Genomic DNA, 19352 nt, shown 5'->3' on the forward strand with positions numbered 1-19352 from the left:
GGGGGTGGGGGGGTCAAGAAGTAGAAATTCAGTACTTTGTTATCTATGAAATTAGAAAAATTATCGTTAGTCGTCATAAACCCAGCACAAGGGGGAATCATGACCCCCATGCCCCTCTTGGATCCGCCCTTGTGTAGTGGGTAGTTATGTAGTAAAAATTTTATACTAGAAATTATCCAAAACGTCGATACAGGAACAAAAACCCAGGAAACGTTAACGTACCAACCTGTTAAAAAAGGAGCAGATTGAACATTACAGAACGGGGAGATTTGGGATTACTTCTTACAAAACTGAAGCTAAATATTGATAATTTGCTGTCATTTCATCAAGTACATACGTCTCATTAAAAGTATGAGTATGAGAAAGTATTGTTAATTTACATTTTAGAGTTCATTGTTGATTGTTTGTAATAATAAATGTTTATAATTTTGTATAACCTCTAGTATTATCTTAATAAATAGGACACAAGGAAATGTGCTACTTTTTTTCTTCTTAACACCCCCAATTCGGGATGATATTTTTGAGGAGATTTGGGAATCCATTAGAAATGTAGCGGCAGGGGGTCTACCAAAAATAGTAAAACTTTAAAAGTGGTCCACGAGAAAAAAAAGGTTTGGGAACCACTGCTGTAGACCATTAAATTTACAATACGGGTCAAGCACTGGTTCTAATAACTAGCTCCACTGGTCTGCAAAAAAAGGTTTTTTTCCTCCTCATTGTTTTCATGCATGATAACATATTTGGTGTTCTAAACACGGAATTTGTATATAGCGCATAGATTTCAAATAAAATGTCCATTTAATTAAAAACGATTTTATCAAAGTAACACAATTACAAAAAAGTGAAAAAAGGCTACGGTCTAAGTTTTACAGCAAAAAATGCTTTTTTACAGTCGCAAGTGCTAGAAATATCAGTACAGTCATCTCAGTATGGTAGTATAATTCAATTTATTTTGTTCAAGTTTATCAAGTTTTTTTTCTTTTCAACATTTCCATCGAAGTTTCTCGGCGAACAAAAATCAGCAAGCATTGCATCTGACCATTTTCCATTGTAACGTCTTTCAAGATACATAATATCCTTATGAAACATTTCACCAAGCTCATGTGATACGGCAGCAAGACTTTCCGAAAATAAATCTAAATGCGAGTCCAAAAAATGAATTTTGTGTAACAAAATTGCGTTCTAAAGCTTTATAAGCAGAAAGAAATGATTTGTCAGCAGTTATCAGCTTTTGAATTATCAAGAAAATGATGACAAACTTTTACGAAAGCCACCCAAGCTTTTTTTCAGCTTTGTTGAACTTCGAATTGAATTATTTATATTTGCGGACCTACAAAATCCCTTCTCTCAGTTTCGCATCCATTTTCGATTCCAGGAAATTTGTATTGATATCATGCAGAAATAAGAGTCATTTTCATGATTTTGATGTTCACTCCAAAGCATCGGCATCGTAAGCGGCATATATTCGTGACTTGCTTCAAGCCAACCTCTCAACGTTCTGGAACAACCGTTTTTGGTAACCAACTTTTATGCCTCCCATCAATAGAAAATCCAAAATAAAACTGATAACCTTTTTTTTATCAAGATCTGTTATCGCATTTCGCTGTGTTTTTAGGGTAAACTCACCACAAATGTAGCAAAATCAGTCTGTAGAAATTTTACAAGTGTGCCTCATTTTATAAGCTAAAGTTAAATGAACATTATTTTAAAAAATGTTTAATTTATATTGTATATTTATTACTTCTGTTCATAAAAAAAGACTGAAACTACATATAAAATACTTAAAATTATATATATTTAATACAAATGTTGTGCAAAACTCTCTAAAGGAGTTGATATAGAACGTTAACAATTAAAAGACATGTTGTCAACTAACTGTTGTAAAGTAACAGTGAATACTACGCAGGCGCATATGTACGGCCATAGAAATAATTGTCGGCACTTTGCTTCTTTCTCTTACGACTAGCAAAAACCTATTTCGTATGTACACATTGCTTATAATGTTAAGGCATAAAACCAATTAAAAAAAGCTAAATTTATGATATTTTGAAAAAAAATAAATATCGAAAAATCTAGACGTAAAAAAAATTGGCCTTCGGGAACAGATTCAGCGCATCAATATATTTATATTGATGACAATTTTTTGAAAAAGGATTTTGTTGCAGACCTTAGTAATAGACACCAGAAAGTAAGATTTAATACTATTGAGAGTGAAAACATGCTAATAAATACGGGTGTTCCTCAGGGAACAATATTGGCTCCGCTTATCTTTATATTGTACATATATTAATGATTTTTTGAAGAAAATCTTTGCTGAAGCAATATTATTTTATGCAGATGATATTACTATTGTTGCTAGTGGTAATTCTTGGAGCGAAGCAGCTCAAAGAACTATGAATTATTACTTATCGAGAGTGAGCTTTACAGCTGGTTAGCTTTGAATAAAAAATACTGTTTATATGGCTTTCGGAAACTATAACCCAGATAGCATTTGACATTCTATAAATATCCCCTAATGTTCAAAAAATATTCAGAACTTTACGGGAATATCCTGGGAATATACATGGGTGAATATTTCTCTTGCCTCAACTCGATTTACTACTTCTTTTTCAGTGGTTTGAATATCCAGAGGTTTAGTATTAGTTCTTCCAATTTCCAATGAGTCATTTGGATCAAGTGTAACTTCCAAAGCAAAGTCATGTTTAGAAACATGTAACTTGCGATGCCATGAAATCATGATCACTAAATATCAAATTATTAAAAGGGCATATGCCCGTTTATCTAAATTCATTTATGGAGTTTTTTAAGCAAAAAACGTTTGAATATGCGTTTACCAGAATATCTGCTTTGCCGTAAATAGTGATTATTTGCCTTGGGTGGTTCAGAAGAAATGTTTTGCATTGATTGCTGTAATATTTCTTCGAAAGGCCAACGTAAGACGTAATACGGCTTCAAATGTAATATTCATCGAATATGAAAGATGTTTTTAAAACCTTGTCAGTTTTCGCAAGAAAAGACATAATTGACTCTGAATTAAACGTTATACGTTAAGTAAAAAACTAAACTAAATATTATTAAAAGATTCTAAACATCCTATGATTATAATTATTTTCTGGAAATGAGTCTCTAGAAACAAATTGTGATTTTGATCACTTTATTCAAATACGGATGAACCGAGTCAGATTGATAATTCCGACGAATATGAAATTAATAACTATTTTTAGGAGTTTGTCATTTTAACTTTAATAATTTTGGGTTGCTCTGTAAGTCTTTTTTAAATCAACACAATTAATTGTTTTTGTAGTATTCAATGATTGACTCACTTTACAATAGCTTTACAAATTCGTTTTGAGTTCCGCAAAAACATTTCGTATTTAAATATAAAATATTTTTAATAGAGTTCTTTAGTGGCAATTGGAAACAGTCATCGGCAACTTGGCTAAGGTTTGTCCGTTCATTCACGTTTGCGACATTCTCCAATAGTCGTTCGATAAGTATCATCTGCCCGACATAATGTGTGGAAATAGATTTTATAAACTATTAAACCTTCATTAAGAATACGCGATGTTATCCATTAAACTTTATACTCTATTTAGCAATCAGTAGCTTTATATGGAAAGTCGTTTATCAAATGACTGGTAATAGTAATTGCCTTACTATCAGGTAGTTTCAGGTAAAAACTTGTAGTAAAGGCTGATGTGCAGATTTTTTATTCACATACACGTTTTAAAATTTAATCCTCGGAGTTTTACAATGTTAACAACTTAACCATATGTTTAAGTGCTGGCTTAAAGATACTGGATCTGAGAATTATTTTGTAACATTATTTTGTATTTGTTCAGCACATTCTGCGTATCTGTGTTATGGCGTTGGTATTTTAGATATATTCAACTTGAAATTTAATTTAATAGTATTTAATTTTTCTCAAACAAAAACATTTAATACTCGCCAAGCATAGCGCTTGAAATACTATTAATTGGGAAATCCATTTCTACGAGAAACTGCAGTTGAAAATTAATTTTAAAATATTTCCTGACTTTCCCACATTAAGGCAGTCCGGTTGAATGCATCGCTATTGAGGCAGAATAGAATAAATTATTCGAATCAATCTCAAACAAACATAGAAACACGAAAATCAAACATCATCTTGGCGTTGAAATAGCGCAAATTTTTTCCCCGAAAGAGAGAACATAATCAAAATTCTTAAAAACTTCAATTGGCGGCAAGCAGCAAGTATTATAGATTTAAAAAACGGTATTTACAAATTAAGTTTTATTATCTTGAAACATTTTCATTTTTATCAATTCGCAAATGTTGCAAATTGTGACACAACAATCAGATTGTTAACTTCTTTTTGGGTATTTCCAAAAAAAAATCAGATTGTTCTCATTAACGACTTTTACATATTTTCAGACCAGCGCCTTTCGAAAATCTTGTATGTGATTTCATATTTAGTATTTGATTTTTCGTTGAAAAAAATATTCCCTGCTCATTAAACTGATGAAACACTTTGGAAACGCGGCAAATTTTACAAAGTAGTTTGCTATATGGGGCAATAAATAAAAAACCTTCCTTGCAAAACCAAACAGCAAAGATCCATTGCAAAACTAACCTGCAAGTTTTTCAGCAACAGATATTATTCACACTGCCTAGTCAATGTGAAAAGTAGACATCTTCAACACTCATATTGACTAGCGCATACGGCATTTTGCAGATTGCTTAAAATACCGTAGTCAATTTGCAGATCGCCCAAAATAGTAGCCATTCTGCAAAGTGCCTGGCGAGTTGGTCAATTTGCATAATGCCTAGGCATTGTGCACATTGCCGGATTTCGTACATTGCCGAAAACCTGTACATATAGCTTTTTTGTTCGGTACCTTTATTTGTCCCGTAGGTTATAGTTAGTAAATTATGCCAAACATATATGGCGAGATATGTATCATGACAATAATTAAATTATTTTTATGAATTTAATATGATCAGATTTCAAATATACTTAATGAATCTCTTGGAAAAAAATCTTCAAGAAAAAAGATCCATTGGAAGACGCCAGAACTCATGGCGGAAGGACATCCGCAAGTGGCTTGGGCGCAACCTTCGTGAGGACACGGCGAGATAAGAAGAAGAATGAATCTCTAGCCATCTTATTCGAGCTTTAATTCGACAAAGTGATGTAGAAACAAATCGCAGACAACAGGCCTGACCAACCCCTAACACTGAATTCATAATTGAATTCGATGTACTTTTTATTAATTGTAATATTAAGTCACTTTAAATGAATTTATGGTTATTATATAGAGCTATAGAGTCAATAAATTAAAAGCTTCGTAATTTACTTGCAAACAAACTTTAATTTTTATGATTCAGTTGAAACTAAATCTCCCTGTATATTGCACATTCCATCATGGAAAGAAAGGGGATTATGCGACAATGTAGAGTTATGGTATCAAAAAGATTCCTCCTTTGTATTGCCTAACTCTTAACACGACTGCCGCTCGAGTTATGAAATCTATCGACTATCATTTTCCCCATAACAATAAACTTTTGCCTTCGGTATGAGCTTGAAGTCAAATCCTTGAAATGAACATGTAAAGCCTTTATAGCAATTGAAAGCAGATTTATTTAATTTTGCCACTCGATACCAATGCTAGTCGGACTAAAGTGTAATATTGTATTCAAAGTTTAATACTTATTTAAAACAATATTGTAGATAATTTAATTTCATCACTTCACTCAAAAAATTTAATGTATTATACTTAAATACTTTTTTACATTTTTGATGCATATGTAAGTCAAGATCTATTGTGATAAAAAAGTATATTTTTACCTGCGCAAATCGAATTGTGCTCTTATAACTATTCGTGTTATGATTTTGCGTCAGTTATTTACCCGTTATTTAATAAAGACAATAAGTACCTGTTATTCGCACTATTTCATTGAAAATTGCTAACTTTTTTCTCGTCACTTTTGCATTAACATTTTCAACATATTGGTAGTTAAAACCATTTAGGCGCTATTGCTTCTATGTTTTGTGTAAATTATATGCACTTCTTGTAAATCTTTATTTATTTAAACTGATAACTTATTGGTAATTTTCATGTGTTGAAATGTGCACACAACAAAATGAGGATCTTTTTTAATGTAACAGAAAAGTATTTTAATTTTAGTTTGTACATATTGAGAACACAAGCAAATTTTAATGTGTTACAGGCTTAATCTAGTTGCTTTAGTTTCTTCTATGTATAAAATAAGTAAAGTACGCGCTTTTCAACTAAGATGTCGACGGGGGTACCTGATCAAATAAGATCGGCTAAATTTGGAAAAATTGCATTGTTTTTAATTGAAAAAAATTTGAATAAACCCGAAAATTGAAAAGATGGAATAGTCATTTTTTGTGACGTAATTGGAAAAGATATGTTTAAATAAAACACATTTCACTAAATTGTTTATTTGCTTATCTACCGTTTACTTCAACAATGATTAAAATTCCTACCTTTAGATTTCATCTCACATTAATTAAAGCTTTTGTAATAGGTAATGAATCTATATTTAGCGCATGTATCAAAATTTTGTTGATTTTTAATTATTTATTTAGCTAAAAAGCTAAATTTAAATGATGTAACAGCTACAATCCAAAGTTGGTAAAGTAAAAAATCCGGTCTGTGTTGGGTTCCCAAGATATAAATTGCATTTTAATTTAACTGAATAATTCCTTTATGGTAAAGGTTTAGAAAATATGGTGGTGAAATTGGTGAAACTATCCAGCTAAAATAAAAACACTTTAATATTTTTTGTTGTTAACATTTTTAACATACATTTGTTGTATAACAATTTTACCAAAATAAGAATAGATTCAAAAAATTATTGCACATTGAAGCGAAAAATCAGACAATCCGTTTTCATAAATTAAACGCTTACAACGTTTTCATATCTCAAAACATATTTTCGGCTGTTTTATTAAACTCCAACCAGATTTGCTTCGCATAGACGGCGCGCTTGTTTAGAAACAAATTTCACCACTGCACCACCCTGCATTGTAATGGTGAAAAATAATATTATTCAGCACCGAATCAATTTGAATCCAAAAGTGGAATATTATAAATGACACGAAAAGGAATGTTTCTATAAAAAGACTTGTGAGTAATAAAAGCTGTACCCTTGAGTAGTATGGTACAGAATACCGTGATCTAAAAACCGAAGAATTTTTATTAAAGCTTGAAGATGCGCGAGTTACGCAACGTACTGTGTAGCTTTATTGAATGTAAATGAGATTATTTCCTTTGTACGATTTGCGACTTATGGGGGGAATAATGGATTACTTACATACCTCCACTGTTTTAGGACAAACTGCTTGGAGTGCAGTACTGCCAAATAGATTAATCAGGTTCTTGGTTTTGCAATTATTTTGATTTACAATTCCAGAGATTATTCGGTATGTACATGGAAATTCAGAATATCGCAGATTCAGATTTTTCTTATATTCACACAAAATCGGAGCCATTTTTCTCTTAGAAATTGCTACCATCAGCGAGTAGAATATTCTGTGTGAAGAAGTTTCTATGTGAAAAAAATAGTGCATTTGGTTTACAAAAAATTTTGATTTAATTAAAATTTCAAATGACTTTAAGACAATTAAGCAATCAGTATTAACGTCAGTAATTAACTTTTTATCTTTGCAATGGTTCCCATTTTATTATCTTGAAACATTTTCATTTTTATCAATTCGCAAATGTTGCTGGCTATAGAAATAAAAAAAGTTTCATTCTTCCAAATAAAATGATGAATGTAAAACTGACTTTTATTTTATAGAAAAGCAAAATGGTGCTAAATTATTGCTTATAAATACCCAGTTATATGTGAGTACGATTGACGCTGGAAAAACTGAAATACTAGTTTCCTTTGCAAAATATGGTTTTCCGATGGCAATTAATGTCGACAAAAGTTAACTCAATAATGCGATTAATTAGTGGTTTGCGAGCGACTAATACATTCTATTGTGTTAAGCGAAAATTTGTATATAAATTAAGCAAACGCAATACACAGCTGCCCTGTACTTTTTACTATTTTCTTCCTAATTTAAATTTAATTTACAAAAAACTGATACCTGTATATATAGTCAATGAAATTTTATGGTAAGAGAGCAAAAACTTGTTTTACTTTTTAATTTTTAAGTCTGCAATATACAAGATTACGATTCGAAACTTTACACTTATAAAATTACACCTTATGCAGACGATATGTCCGTTTGCACAACATATCATTCCCAGGCTGATATGAATACTGAACCGTATTTTGAGAAATCCTCAAACAGCCGAATATAAACCCCAGGATTTTCATCATTAAATTCAAAATCTATATTTAATCTAGTAATTTCAAAGTATCGAAATTATTTTTAATAAATTCGTCTATAAATGGTAATTCCGAAGTGTATTCTAATTCATTCTCTAAACTAGGCGAAGCGAGTTTGCCTGATAATAAATGCAATATTTATAAGTCATACAAAATATTTGAACACAATTGTAGCCCGTTCATCGAAGAATTAGATTGTTGAGTTAAAGTTGATAATGGGTTTTGAGTCTAAATTGTTATGATTGATTTTCCATATTTTTATGTATATTGAAATACATAGTTGATTCTGCACCGGATAATATTTCTCTTGAAAATATCATTTTTAGAAATAGGATTTCCACATTTGTCTCCACAGCAATACTTAATTTTCGACTGGACTTTGTCTGTCGAATTCATCTAACCGTAGACTTCCATTGTTATACCAAACTATGTTAAACAACATTACGTAGAGAAGATTTTACAACTCGATTCATAAAAGTGACCTGCTCCAAATCATTAGCTTGCTGTTAATATAATTTTGATTTATTGGCAATTTCTTTAAATCTTAGTAAAACCAGTTGTTTAATTATTTATTTGCCATTTCTGGCAGCGCACTGTAAAAAACGTACAAACACCTGCAACTCGTGAGAGGCCACATAGAACTAAGGGTGAATAGTGTGAAAAACGACGTTATACTTTGACTACCAACTGAGTTCGAAAAAAATATAAGTTGAAAAAGTACAAACAAACAAACAGTAAGAACAGCGTAGACTTAAAGGCTCTTTCTATAAAGTAAAAAAAACATTTTTACACATGCTCAAAAAATTATTTTAGTGCTAAGTTCGACCGCAAACATTTTAAGAAGACTATTAAATAATTTCCATACGTATTCAATCACAGTTGATCATTTTTCTGAAAGCCTTCCGTTTAATGAATTCAAGGCAAAAAACCTACTAGATTCAATGGGTTTCCTAACTAAAAGCTTGTTTCATAAAAAATTATAAGTTAAATAAAAAGTATACCCAAATATTTATTTATTTCTCTGAGATCAGAAACAAGTGTATTTTTATTCCCAACCCTCTGTTTTATTAATTATTACGTTATCAGTCACATTAAGTCAAAGTAATTAAGTTCAATAACGTAATTTATAATTTTTAATATTAATTCCCGTGATTGTTAAAATATATATGTTTAGGTGCTTTGCTCCATGGTCAATAGATAACGGCAGGAAGTAAAACGCTATTTTCTTGGGTCAGCGTTTCGGTTAGAGTTAAATCATAATCAAGGCTGTTATGCACTCCCCTTCTCTTTTAGAAACAGAGCGGTTTCAGTCTTAGATATAGTAAAATTTAAGAGATAAAAGATAAATAATTAAACGTAAGTGAAACGGGTATGAAAGTAAAATCAATTATAAGGGACAAAAGGCAAAAGTAATACTGCTTAGCGGCAAATTGAAGAACGAAATTAACAAATAAAGATAAAGAATAAAAAAGTTATTGCAAAATCATTAATACAAACAGAGTTATTAAGTAATAGTACGAAACAAAAGGAATCCGGTGCAGGTAAAATCGAATATCTAGGACAAAATACATAAGCAATGTTGTTAAACAGTAAATTGGAGAACAGCAAAACATAAAGAACTTTCCACTTAATACTTTGCCACAAAATAATGGACAAAAATTTGTTTTCAATATATTTAAACAAATAATGATCTAAAGCAATTTTGGATGGAGTAAGCTGATAGGCTATTAAATATCATACATTGTACCAAGTGAGGAAGTAGAAAAGTTAAAAAATAATCTTCATCTAGGGTTACACTGTTTGCGACATTTCTATTAAATTTTAAATACAGTTACAATATAATTAAACTTGAACATTGTATTTCGATGCTTTCAAATAGCACGTATTACGCAAAAAAAATTAAAAACGCAATAAGAAAAAATGATCTTGAAAAACTAAGAATTCTGTGCCTACTTACTTCATCAACGAACGTGAAAAGATTTTCCGTTGTGGTGACATATCCCACATGGTGATGCCCTGCATTCCTTTTTACGGTACAATATAATTACCTGTGCTAAACTAGAAGAAGATAAAAGATGTTGGTGCACACAAATGATATTCACTGAACAAACCTAAAGATCATCTTCGCTTAGGCATCCAAAAGAGGTAATCTTCTTTTTTTTATTTTCTGATTAGATGACAATAGTGGGGTAAAATGTCTACTGAATCTCTAAACGGTGTATAAAAGCTAGGTATACCTTAAGCTAAATTAGTTTAATTGTTTAGTTCAATAGTTAATATGTATCGTATAAGACTGGTGAGTTGCGTTTATTCATTTCAAATAAAAATCCCTCGTTTATTATATAATATTTACATTATATCGCCTGGCTGCAGCAATTCTTATAATATCATAATACCGCGTTCTAGTAAAAACAATAACATTTAAGGAAAACTATATGTTTAGGTTATACAATTTATATTTTAAGAGATTTCAAATCAATCAGATCAATTCAGGAAAAAATATCGGTTAAACCTGAATCTACACCAACAACAGCTCTCATTAGATTTTTTATTTTTGTTTATGACGCAAATTAATTTACATTCCTTATTATTTAAATTGTCTTTTAAATTTTCTGTAACCATTTTTACTGCAGACAAAGCGACTGACTCTTTAATAAGAAAAAAGTAGATCTGGTGACCTTAAAGGCTTTTTGATCAGATTAGATATTATAACATTTTTAAAATTATTTTCTCATCCATTTTGCCCATCTTTATTTATATGTCCTTCTAGTTTTCTTTCCATTCTGTTCAAATATTGTCTGCATTTATACGAAGATCCGTCGTTTCGCGATCTCGCCTAATAACTTTTTCAAATATTTAGAAAATATGTTGGAATCCTAAAAACCTTTCGTAATTTTTAATTTTATTGCTGAGTTTACATGTGTTTAGTCCTTCTTATTTATCTTGACCAAACGCTTCCAGCCTTCGTTTTCTTCGTAAAATAAGCTTTCAGTATCAGATGAAATCGCTATTTATTCTTTCCCACGACAGCTTAAAAGCCAAAAAAACTCTCATCAGTTTCACGGAATTGGAATTGGTTTTGAGCAGCCTTTTTGTATATAATTGAACATTTCATTAATTTTTATGTTAACGATATTCGGTCGTAAAAGCTTTTTATTTGTGATTTTCCTTTCCTTTAATATTTTCTAAATTATTATGTTAATTTCAATCATATTTTGGATAGTTCATCAGAATGCTTCAAAACCGATGTAACTTGGGCATAAAWAAGTCTATTTACAGTTACATTTAGTAAAATGGAATAAAAAACTTAGCACGTAAGTATAAATTAGCGGCATACAAAATAAGCAGTCAAATTAAAGAAGCTCTAAAAGATGCAAAATTAAAATCTGGATTTCAAGGTCTTTAAATATTTAAAGACTATATTATATATCTATATAGATACTATATATATATTATATATCTATATAGATACTATATATATATATAGATACTATATATATATAGATACTATATATCTATATAGATATGATATTTCATGTAATTGACGGAAATTTTCTAGAGGTATGTCTGATCCGGAAATGAATTATTGGTACACTGTCAAACCTTGAATGCAATAAGTAACACAAATAAAAATATTGTAAACAACATAAACCAAAAAAACTGCTAGATAAATACGCAGATTTCCGTATTCTAGCAGCAGAATATATAAAGGATCTGTTAAAAATGACAGTGGATATTAATGAAGAATATGAAATAATAACCATAAAAACTAAATATGATAAATAGAATAGAGATAAATTCCATAACATCAAATGTTAATCTCATGTTAAAATGGGATTCAGCAGAAAACAATTTAATAATTATTTAGCAGAGGTTAATTCAAAATTCCTGTGACTTGAACAAAAGAAGAAAGTTGTATAAAACAGTTATAATTTTTAAAACGAAAATTAATCTATAGAATCTGCGATTCCGTGCATATTGAAAAGTGAAATATATATATATATATGTTGATTACCCAAAGTATTAAGTGAACGTCAGCTGCAGACAAACGAACCAAAAAATTTACAATGTGAAGGCAAAATATTTATGAAACTTATTTATTTTACTTATTATTTTAAAAACTTATATCATTGTTATATATGCCGGAAGGACACAACTATCAGTACAATTGAATAATTCATGAAACTAGACCCTAAACTTGTGAAAAAATAAAATTTGTGAACGTAAACCAGCTCAATTAATAAAAGTGAAAATAAAACAGGTTCAAATTGAAAACTCACAAAATAAGTGCGGTACGATTGCAAAAATAGAAGTAAAATTTCCATGTAGCTGTAGATGTAGCTAGTATTAAAATAGTGGCAATTCAAGAATTACAAAAAATTTTACGATAGAAAATAAAACTTATTTGGCTTATTCTATACAGACTTAGCAATAGAAGCACTTGGTGAGTTTGAAATTAAATATGTATTAAATCGCGAATATATTTGGGTTCCAAAAATGTTTTCTATTAGATGCATAGTTTTGTTGACCTTTCAGTACCTATTTGTGTGATAGTAAAAGTAGATTTTAAAAGTATGAAAAGGAAGTAACTTTTTATATAATGAGTAATTTCTGATAACAATGATATGTGCTAATAATAAAAGCAAATGATTCCAAAGAATTAGAACTTTGAATATCCATAAATATCAACCTGGGCAAAATCCACATAATTTAGCGGATTTCAAAGATTACCGGATTAATCTGTAAATAGAATTGCATTTGAATTGTAAAATCATCCCAGTCTTTCATTACGATTTTGCTTCAATTTAAAGTATTGCCTCCGAAAGCTGTCCGTCTGAGAAATAAGTAGTTTAGTAGTAAGTTAAGTAGTGGCGCACACACGTTAAATCAACTTTGTTGTATTTCTCATAGTTTCTGGTGGCCCTTTTCTTGGGATATTGTTCCCCAGCTCGATTGGACAGCACATATCTTCCCCCTGGAGCGAACGGAGCTGGAGGTGGGCCTGGAATATCTCCCCCGTTTGGTGGTTCAGGAGGGCGGCCTGCAATTAATGGTGGTGGTGGGAGACCGGGTGGTAAATTGTTAATGTTTGTCGTAATAACCGTAATATGACACATTTAAACATATTAAGTAAACAAAATGATGACATAATTGCCATACCTTTTCTGGGATTATAGTCTTAAAAAAATTATATCATCCAAAATCTTTTAAAAACATTAATTTTTAAGTTGAATTGAGTTTTCGTTTGGATGTTAATGAATACCAAAAAGCCCTTCATTACTTTGTTGGAGTTAATGCAATCTTTCCATATTACGTTCTTATGCAATTAATCCCTTTTTTGAACACGCTTTACATCAAATATTTTTTCATCAATTAGTCACGCTGTTCTGTGTTGTTTGTTTTAATGCTACCATACATTCCAGTAAACCGGAGAACAGGTAAATGTCTACAGATTCAAAAACTTTTGATTTGAATTACTGCTCATCAAAAATAATGGGAAAACAATCAGAAATCAGGAGACCAATCGATGTTGGTATAGTTAATATCAACATTTTTTAACTACTACAAACTTCTACTAACATCAAATTATAATAACGCATTTTTCATTGCTTGCAATTTATTTTCTATTGTATAGATGTTATTAATTACCGACTAATAGAAGATAAGTAGCTCAAACTACACTTTGATATCATAAAACTAAAAATAATATTAATTGTTCTCAAGATTCTAAAGGTGAATCAATCTAAATATGCATAACTTTGCATAAATTTCTAACAGTTAGAATTTTAAATTGCAATAACTTTTAATGGGTGGACAAAGTGGCATGATAAAATAACTGAGAATGTTCTAAAAATTGCTTGCAAATAGTGCACTGGAATGATGCGAAAACTTATTATTTGTATAATAATTACAATTTAACGAATTTAACATTTATAGTATTTCAGAAAGTCAATCAAGATTATATATTATTTTCCCTAACTACTTATATGAGGATCTCATATTTTTGTGCAAAATTTAGTGGCCTGTTTTTTCGACCGTACAAAAAAGTCACATTTTGAGCCAAAATTTCGTTCCTAAAATGTTTGTGCTGCATATGCAATCACCTTCCAGAGATAGAATAATATTATAATAGAAAGTTCTCACATTATCTTTATGAATTTCCTTAATTCTTTCCAGCTCATCCTACTATATTTACTCTCCCTTATTTCTGCCGTCTCATAACTATATCACTTTGTGCAGTTGCCTCGTTCATTAGTGAATGTAATTCAGAGTAAATCGTGATAGGTTGAACCCTGTTAAACTCATCGTCCGTGTTTTGTGTGGCAGTACTTGCAGTAAGATATAGGAGTTACGAAAGACCAGAAGAATATGTTAATAAGCATTCGTGATTTGTATTGTCTTAGGATCTTCTTCTGCGCATATTTAATGTATTTTTCTTTACTTACTGGATTAATCAGCGTGAATATGAATTAAATATTGCACGCTGCCTAAATCAACATTCAGCTTAATTTACAATATCAAATGATAGTGTTTAAACATTTTTTGTCGCTTGTTTCTTAGGATCTATCGTTCCATTTTCTCTCTTTTTACTTTGTAATCGGTATTTTTGCCAATGCTGGTCATAGACAGGAAAAATGTTATAAAAAAATTATAGGCCAACATCAAAAATTAAAAAAAAATAGTAGGTAGGTACAATTGGACTGGGCTCATTTACCACAATTGGCCTCTTCGTCTTTTCATATGCAAGAAAGATTATTATATTTCAAATTTACAGCTAATTTACAGCAGATTTACAACTAAATTATAGATTTCTATTTGAGATTTTCCGTACTTATTCAAATTTATTTAGGCAATGGAAATGGGGGACCGCGCCCGGTATACGGGGCACCTGGAAATGGTGCTGGTGCTGGAGCTGGTGCGAGTGCTGATGCTCAAGCGACAATTATTTCATACGAAAATGAAAATGATGGCAGTGGAACCTATAAATGGAGGTAAGAGCACAAGGGAAGAAAACGTATAATACAAAAACGCTACAATTTACTGCATTGCTTTGAATAAAAGATGATGTCTTTCAAATAGAAAGATTTAAATTACTTGTAATATTTACTTAAAACAATCAGTTTTTCAGACCTTGTTCATCTTCCATCTTCGAATACAAAATATTAATTTAAAAATTTAACAAAAATGTGTTGAATATTGTTACACACAGGGGAATTAAAAAATCAATCGCTATGCAAGTCGTCATTCTGTAACCGGTCATGGAATTAGAATAAATATATTGCTAGAATATAAGTTTCTTGGTTAATTTTGTGCAAATTTACTTTTGGAAGTTAATAACGCCAAAATATTCAAGACTTCAAAAATAACGCATTCATAGACCTATCCACTTTATTAATTTTTGATTAATTTTGAACATCGGTTTGTACTCCTTGAGCATTCCATTGATATTTGAGGGACAATTATTGAATTGAACTCTGTGACTTATTTTGTCATTTTAATTATAAAATTTGTTAATTAATATATTGATAAACAAAGCAAATGGAAATAAAGCAAACGGAATACGTTTCAGTTACGAAACAAGTAATGGAATTAAAGCTGACGAAACTGGAGAACTGAAAAACGCAGGAAGTGAAGCTGAAGCACAGTCGGCTGTAGGATCCTTTTCTTACACGGCTCCCGATGGAACCGAAATTAAAATCGAATATACCGCTGATGAAAACGGTTTTGTACCCAAAGGTAAGTTTAATTTTTTTTAAATATTTATGTGGCTCACTATGAGGATGTAACCAAAATTCTATGAAACTAGATTTGTTAATAAAAACAATCGATTTTTTATTAATTTCTGAAAATTTTTCTTGTTTTTCTGTGCTCGCTTGGAAATTGAACTTTGAATCTACGCTCTGAATCAGTTTGAACATGTTGAATAAATAAACGTAATTTAAAAAAATAACTCTCGGTAAATCGTCGCATGTCGTAAGTACACTAAACATATTTGAAAATTAAATTTAAAAAACCTTCTTTTCCTACCTAGACAAAGTAATGTTCATTGCTCTTATCCTAAGATTCCTAATTGTGCAGCATTTTAAAAATATATTTAGTACTTTATACAACTGTACCTCAAGTTCTTATATTATTGTTTCATGTTTCTTAAAGTACCTACGATGTTTGGCTAGATACTTAATTAGTGCATCAAATACCTGTTTAATTTCCTTATATTTACCATGCTTCATTACGTCTTTATCTTATTAGTTGTTCTTAGAAGCTAGTACAGCTGCAGACCTTGTAGATAGTCAAATAAGGTTTCCGGTAGCCAACGAGCAAACTATTTCGAAACGCATTTTTTTTATTTAAACCAAGCTGATAATCGAAATAGTTCGAAAACAAGATTTTTCTAATGATTATGTGTTCGTTATTTAATTCAAATAACAAACCGTTCCTAATATCAATTTTCAGAAATTCATACATTTATATTCCAAAGAACATTTTGATTTTTATTAATAAAATCCTATCCTATCCAGGCATATTAACATATTTTCAGCCTCTTCATCAGCGGCTCATTTTCTCTCTGATACACAGTATATAATCCGTTTTTTTTGTTAGTTTTAAATATTTCCGGCCGTTTTTTCTGTTTATGTTAGACCCAATGATTAATTGTGTTGCGGTAAATTGTTACTTTAGTTCATGTTATTTTCCTTTCATTTTTTTCATTTAGCTTCTCTCTATCTAGTTTACAATAAGTTGTTGTCATTCCGTTTATATTTCCTACTTTTCGACCTGTATTCTCCATTGCTCAGGTTTTTGGAGTTTGCGTACTTCCATTTCTTCCTTCGTTTAAGTTTCTGTTAGTATGGTTGTATCTCCATATTTTATTATCAATTATTTCTTATTTGAAAGTTTTTTGCCACTTTTGCCATCTGTCTTAATTTTTCATGCGCGTGTTTTCTGGCTTTGATAGATCACCAATGATCATCTTTTTTTTGTAATTCTTCTCATTTTTCGTTAATTTAGTTTTGTCTCCCATTCTAACAGGGAACCAGTTTTGATCATTTTTTGCTAACTAGCAATTGCTGGGCTTTGCATTATTAGAAATTAGATGCGTCTTAAAAATAAATCCATTAACAGTAGAATTTTATAGAACATTCCATTAATGCAAATTGGACTCCTGGGAAATATAACAGTACCAAAATTAAATTGTTGCAGTATTCCTTCACCTCCAATTAGTATTGATAAAGACTATATTGTTATAATTGCAGGTGATCATTTGCCAACTCCTCCTCCAATTCCACCAGAAATTTTAAAATCCCTAGAAGACAATGCAGCGGAGGAAGCAGCTGGAGGTGGCAATGGAAATGGATATCCGTCCTCTGGTGGAAATGGTAATGGAGCTGGCGGTGGCAATGGATATAAATATTAGTGGTGAGAATTTCGTTTTAAAACACAAGAACACGCATCTATTTTCCATTTTGCTTCAGAACGATATTTTAAAATGGATTGGTGGAAAGCCGTATTGTCTCATCTACCAATCATAAGTGAGCCGATGCCAAGTACCATTTATACATATTATTTAGCTTTAATTTATAATTTTTTGTGGTGCCTTTTACATACTTATATCTGCATGTTGAATCATTAAACATTAAGCAACCATTATATTTTTCTAATATAATATGTAGGTATTGTTCAGGACATCGACACCAGATATTTCATATTAAGGGCAATGGTTTGAAGATCATAATTACGTTGGTTTCCGTTCAAATATACAGTTTTGCATTCAAAAACTCAACCTTTTTACACCTGCATTTCAAATTCAGTTGCAACCTGATAATTTGTAAAATAACAAACCATTGAAGTGCAATAATTTTTAATATACATAAGTCTGTTTAGTTAGAAAAAGGCAGACCGACGGGACTGAACTATAATTTAAATAAGTCACTGTCTTTGATGACGACCTACCGCTATGACATGGACAATGAGCTCTAAATTTAAATAATCAATGTAAGTTTGAGATTGTGATTATACAGGCATTTGTAATGCCTATTTTTGACACATTTTCAAATAGTTGTAAGATGTTAGCTGTATAGTGTATCATGGCTGTAATTTTTAAAGAATACATTTATTATTATTCAGACTGTGTTTTCTTTTCTATATCTAATATTTATTTTGCTTCAACCATTTTGGTTTGTTTGTTCAACCATTCATATCTCAGTTCCAGTCAACAATTGATGCCCTCTATAAATTAACAAAGGCAGCGCTGACAATATTTGAGAATAATAAGAAAACTCAATCAGTATTATTGGACTTGGCACAATTATTTGGTACGGTATCTCCTGATATATTAGGCTTGAATGTCTTCAAAAATTACCGCAGTGATAGAAAACAGTTAGTAATTGCCGATAATGACTGAAGAACTTAAAGTTACTGTGCTCGGTGCCATTCCCCCGGTGCATTATTTACGTACATAATTTGCTTGCTTCTCGAAAATATCAATAATGTCCTATGCAGTAAGATAGAAATAAGATCCCAGCTATTTTTTATGGTCCAACTTGGGATCATCAACTATAGCTCATGCAGTAAATGGGAATACAAAAATACAATATTGGCTCTACATTTATCATTCAATGTAGCCAAAACAAACTAGACTCCTTGTCCTGGAGTGACCTGCAGCGACTTAATTTCCATTCTCCATTCCTGTTGTCAATGTAAGATCATTAAAGAAGTGGTGAAACCGCGTTTGACGATGGACTTTTGGATATACGTATTACGGAGAAAGAAACATGTATTTTTTAGGTTTGCAGATGTATGTCTTTTAGTGAATGAAGAAAATATGTTTACGTAAATGTAAAAGTTATTTTAACTTTGATTTGAGTCACATATACAGATAAAACTCTCGTTTGATTGACTCATTTTTTGTATACTCTCAAAGTTTAGTGCGATAAATTGCAGTTTTGGCCCTTTCGTCAGCGAAGAGGGCAATTTTGGAGTGGGCTTTTTGAGCATCAGCTGTG

At 30.8% G+C, this 19352-nt stretch overlaps 1 protein-coding gene across 1 annotated transcript; it reads left to right on the forward strand.

Annotated features, from left to right (window-relative positions):
- The first annotated feature begins 11874 nt into the window (after nt 1-11874).
- On the forward strand, nt 11875-18473 carry LOC109540261 (pupal cuticle protein 20). Its single transcript, XM_048664704.1, has 6 exons — nt 11875-11910; nt 13261-13423; nt 15200-15341; nt 15920-16086; nt 17604-17766; nt 17823-18473. The coding sequence occupies exons 1-5, from the start codon at nt 11875-11877 to the stop codon at nt 17762-17764; spliced, it is 669 nt and encodes a 222-aa protein (XP_048520661.1). The 3' UTR covers nt 17765-17766; nt 17823-18473.
- Nucleotides 18474-19352: the final 879 nt, after the last annotated feature.

The sequence above is a fragment of the Dendroctonus ponderosae genome, unplaced genomic scaffold, assembly GCF_020466585.1.
Source record: "Dendroctonus ponderosae isolate FM_Combo_2020 unplaced genomic scaffold, Dpon_F_20191213v2 Dpon_F_20191213_3, whole genome shotgun sequence".
Taxonomy (NCBI): Eukaryota; Metazoa; Arthropoda; class Insecta; order Coleoptera; family Curculionidae; genus Dendroctonus; species Dendroctonus ponderosae.

Coding starts and splice junctions, on each gene's coding strand:
- LOC109540261 (XM_048664704.1), top strand. CDS start 11,875: ATGATATTTCATGTAATTGACGGAAATTTTCTAGAG. Junction 11,911..13,260: donor TTGACGGAAATTTTCTAGAG/GTATGTCTGATC, acceptor TATTTCTCATAG/TTTCTGGTGGCCCTTTTCTT. Junction 15,342..15,919: donor AGTGGAACCTATAAATGGAG/GTAAGAGCACAA, acceptor AATACGTTTCAG/TTACGAAACAAGTAATGGAA.